The 4,884-nt window shown below is 31.5% G+C and overlaps 1 protein-coding gene across 1 annotated transcript; it reads left to right on the forward strand.

Moving 5' to 3' along the window:
- The first annotated feature begins 3,061 nt into the window (after window positions 1-3,061).
- Window positions 3,062-4,340, forward strand: LOC120176895 (transcription factor MYB82-like). The gene is made up of 3 exons (XM_039183190.1): window positions 3,062-3,213; window positions 3,296-3,425; window positions 3,794-4,340. The coding sequence occupies exons 1-3, from the start codon at window positions 3,084-3,086 to the stop codon at window positions 4,263-4,265; spliced, it is 732 nt and encodes a 243-aa protein (XP_039039121.1). The 5' UTR covers window positions 3,062-3,083; the 3' UTR covers window positions 4,266-4,340.
- The last annotated feature ends 544 nt before the right edge of the window (window positions 4,341-4,884 follow it).

Below are 4,884 nucleotides of genomic sequence, written 5' to 3' on the forward strand. Positions count from 1 at the left end.
CTTTACCAATATTAAATATAAAAAAAAATGAAAAGAAGAATCAGGTAAACAAGCTTATAAACAAGTTAAACAAACTTATGAACAATAATGATATTTTCGTAAACATAACAAACCGAATATACTTTTATTTGTATTTGTTTATTTATTAAATGGACGTAAAAATTTAATTCATAATTGTTTATTCAACTTATAAAACGAAAATTATAAAAACAATTAATCGAACATTATGTTCATTTATATCATCGTATTGCTCATCTCATCCATTTTATTTGCTTATACACGATGCACCAGTGGGGATATAAACTGAGATTTTATTGCACAGCTTTGATCATGTGTGCAAAGGGACGTGAAATGTAGGGAAAGCCTTACAGCTTGACAATGACATGAAAAAACAATTGCAGAAACCATTATATATATATGGAAGAGAATAATAGTGTAGCAGTAGTTTCTGACATGCACAGAGTTCCCCAACTTTCAAATGGGGTGTAACTTGGCAACCAACTTTCTTCTTCTTTAACTTAAAATGCTTGTCTTCTCTCTTGGACTGCTTTCATTTCACTTAATAGTTAACCCCAAGCCATGTTACTGTCTGTGTTCCTTCATGTAATAAATATTGGTTTACCGATGCAAATTCCCACGTAACCGCAAGTCAAATTCATGTAATAAAAAGTTTTGGAGATATAAACCTTTTAAAGAATGTTTTCCGCATTTTTGTGTTGTAAAATAGTTGTACACGTTCAAGTAAACTTGGCTGTTTGTTGTATTTTTTTCCCGTAAATTACATTTTATTAATATTTTATTTATCAAAGATTCTGAACTATTATAAGCTTTCAAAATTTATATCTTCGATTAAAAATAATTTTCAACAAAATTAACATGCTCTTATGATCAATTAAATCTATCTACTAATAATTATATGCTTTATCAATTTACATGTACCATCATTACTATAGGTGACATTGACTTGGGTAATGAATTTATTTACAAAAGTTTATTGCTTTCGCATTTTTGTGTTGTAAAATAGTTGTACACGTTCAAGTAAACTTGGCTGTTTGTTGTATTTTTTCCCCCGTAAATTACATTTTATTATTAATCTTTTATTTATCAAAGATTCTGAACTATTATAAGCTTTCAAAATTTATATCTTTCGATTAAAAATAATTTTTCAACAAAATCATTAACATGCTCTTATGATCAATTAAATCTATTATCTAACTAATAATTATATTTATGCTTTATCAATTTACATGTAACCATCATTACTATAGGTGACATTGACTTGGGTAAATGAATTTATTTACAAAAGTTTATTGCTTTTTCTTGTATGTCTTGCCGTAGTCAACTTCTATTAATGTTTCTAGTGAATGGCCCGAGCATATAAAGCACTATTGCCTACAACTCGATGATGACACCTATGATTGTTCGATTCTACTTTGTTTTTAATCTTGACAAAGTTTGAGATAATATGTTATCTTATAGTAATAAATTATTACAGTATTCGATTTTAATTAACTAATTAATAATTAAAGATTAATGATAGAAAATATAAATAGAACTTGAAAAAGGGTAAATTGTAGCTATCACCCCCAAGTTTAACTAAGGGGATTATATTTGATATATAATTAGTGTATATAATTATAATATATTCTGATTAATGAAGAAAATGTAAATTTATGGGAGTAATTATCTCATCCTAATTTATGCAATTCACAAGATTAAAATTTAAATTTCTGACATTAAGAGATTTAACATCATGGACTGATAATTGATAATGTTTATATACAATGACTTGAAAGTTAGCAATTCATACATTGCCTTGGCCTCACCTTCCCTCCATATCTTGAATTTTTAAACAAATAAGAACGCATTCTTCCCCACAAATTAAGGCAATTTCAAACCCGAAAAGAAAAAGGAAACACTATATAATGCATGTCATTTCATGGGGCTCACAAAAGCTGCAATGGGGGGACATGTACACTGCGGTGCCTCAGAACATTAACATATCCCAATACTATTTTACTTACATTATTTCTCATCTAATTTTCTTTGTCTTCACAATCATCCGAGTTGCATCAAAAAAGTTAACAAAGTGCTTGGAGATCAATTAATTACTTGTTTAGGATTTCATAATTTGGTAAGAAATGGAGATCAAGTTAAACACTTGATGGTTTAGACTATAATTAGTGTTAAAGCACATGCAAAATCCTGTCAAAAAGTTCAACTTTACGACGAATAGCTAGTAGGTACTACAATTATTTGATAATAATGAGACATGTTCGGTGAATGTCCAACTTAAAATCTTTCAACATGGTAATAATAACACATTCATGGCGCTCTCTCTCATATGAATATTGTTCTATCTCCTTAGATTTTTTTTTCTTTAAGTCACGTCCTCATTATTCTTTCGTTTATAGAAATCTTCAGAGAATTCTTTCACTGATCGAAGTTTTTCGAAGACTTATACCTTTCAATTTATATAAATTCTTTAAATCATTCGATCTATAATAAATCTTTTGACATGACATTTAAGATCCATGTGATCTGTAGTTAAATCTATTGTCAAATTATCATATCCATTGACCCTATTAGTCTACAATAGTCCTTATGACCCTAGCCTTGACATTAACATTAGGAGTCATTATATAGATCCCTCATACAAGATTGAGAGGGTATTCTCTCCCTAAGCCTGAGACTCACTGTCCTTGTCACACACTTTTTTTTTAAATCATTGACATCACTCTTTTTCTAAATAAGAAGGATGATTTGTCCACAGTCACCGTAATCCAAATTTTATCGTTGAGAAGTGGAGGTGGAAGCTCAACTATGTATGCATGTTTATGCTTTGCTAATTTGCTTTACAGATTAGAGAGAGATCGTGTGAAAGAAAAGGTTTATGCTTTGCTAATTTGCTTTTACAGATTAGAGAGATCGTGTGAAAGAAAAGCAAAAGTTAATGAACAAAGGGGTCCTCCTATTTCCATCCTTTCATGCACGAATGCCTTGCATATCACAGTTGGCTATATGGACTTGTCAGTGAGTGAGTGACTCAACAAGCGAGAAAGATCAAAGAAAGCAAATTGAAAATGGAGAATCGTAAGGAAAAGAAGGCACACCTCAAAAGAGGTTTATGGAAACCAGAAGAAGACTTGATCTTGAAAAACTATGTAGAGACTTATGGAGAAGGCAACTGGGCAACCGTGTCTAAGAGATCAGGTATACATATATATATATTTATATATATAATTATGTATACAATTATATATAGCTTATAGAAAAAATATGTATATGTTTTCAGGGTTGATGAGAGGAGGGAAAAGTTGCAGACTTCGATGGAAGAATTACTTAAGACCAAACATCAAACGAGGAGGAATGTCCAAGGAGGAAGAAGACCTCATTATCCGAATGCACAAGCTTCTTGGTAATAGGTTAGTATTTTAGGACAAAAAGACCCCTAACATTTGACTAAATAGTCATTTTAGTTATTATTTATTTTAGGGAGTATTATAACTCGCAACGATTTATTTTATGGAGAAAAGACTTATATTTTATAGCGTTGATTACAAGTTGACGAATGATTTTTATCTACGGAGAGATCTTTCTTCCTCAAAATGAAATGTTTCTAAAAGAGAATAAGAATTTAGGGATATTTTTTTATTATTGTGCCTAAAGATAGTTGTACAATCTATTAGATTAAACCATAATTTGAATAACAATCTTTTATATTTCTAGCGTATATAGTCTACTATTTTTGTCCATGTGGCCAATGTTACATCTTCATTTAAAAAAAATGTAGATGGTCTTTAATTGCCGGTAGACTTCCTGGTCGGACCGACAACGAGGTGAAGAACTATTGGAATACCCATTTGAACAAGAAAACCCTTTTGGGCAAAAAAAGAAAAACAATTGACTCAAACGCACAACATGATGACAATATTGAGGATCATGGTAGCAAGAAACCGAGGCAATCGCCTGATTCCAAGACAACCGAGGGGTTCGATTTGGATGAAAACAAAGAAGCGAACGGACACGATAACGGCGGTGTCCGAGACTGCGCCGGTGTGTGGATGGAACATGTGGTTCGGTGCCTCGACTACGAGTACAAGTTCGATTACGAGACGGTGGAAACACCATTGATGATGCACCACAATTACTCAAATCTCGTGTTTGACGAAGAGCCTTTCACATCCTACATGGACCCTTTTGTTCTGTTTGAGGCATTTGGGACGACAGATTCCGATGTGGGAATCCAATCATTCTTGCCTTAAAAGATACAGTATTTAACATGGACCACCACCTGGGCAGACCACTTTGCTCGCTTTTTTCCCACACCTTTAGGCTTTTTACCATTTGGGTGCATTGCCAGCATTACGTACCATTGCATTATAAGACTTTTTTTTCTTTTTTTCTTTTTAGAAGTGAAGTGAGGATTATAATTTTAACTTATTTGTATTTTGATCCTCATGCTTTAAGTTAAAATTATAATTCTTTTCTTTTCGGAAATTATAATAGATTTGGAGTCAATTTTGCCAATAGTTATACGAAAATATTTATTATTATTAGTCTTGATTATCAACGTTCATATGCAACTCCCCCAATTCAATCAAAATCCGCATCCCAAGAAAGCTGAAAAGAAGATAACAAGTACTTCAATCGTGGAAAAAAGTTGCCTAAAAATGAACAGTTTTGTCCACGAATATTGATGATGGCCATTAAAATTATTTATTGTCCCACTGGCTCCTTAATTTTTTTTATCAAATAAATATCTGTTTGAACTTTTAAATTTTGGTTTATTGTGGTTTTGTCTCTTTAGTTTTTTTACTGTTAATTATACTTTTTCTCTTAAATTAAAATCCTAGCTCCATCTTTGATTATAGGTATTACAAT

Source organism: Hibiscus syriacus, unplaced genomic scaffold, assembly GCF_006381635.1.
Source record: "Hibiscus syriacus cultivar Baekdansim isolate YM2019G1 unplaced genomic scaffold, ASM638163v2 tig00112260_pilon, whole genome shotgun sequence".
NCBI classification, from domain to species: Eukaryota; Viridiplantae; Streptophyta; class Magnoliopsida; order Malvales; family Malvaceae; genus Hibiscus; species Hibiscus syriacus.

Excerpts from the sequence above, each read along its gene's own strand:
- LOC120176895 (XM_039183190.1), top strand. The coding sequence starts at position 3,084 with ATGGAGAATCGTAAGGAAAAGAAGGCACACCTCAAAAGAGGTTTATGG. Across the intron at positions 3,214-3,295 it reads AACCGTGTCTAAGAGATCAG|GGTTGATGAGAGGAGGGAAA; the intron begins GTATACATATAT and ends ATATGTTTTCAG. Across the intron at positions 3,426-3,793 it reads CACAAGCTTCTTGGTAATAG|ATGGTCTTTAATTGCCGGTA; the intron begins GTTAGTATTTTA and ends AAAAAAATGTAG.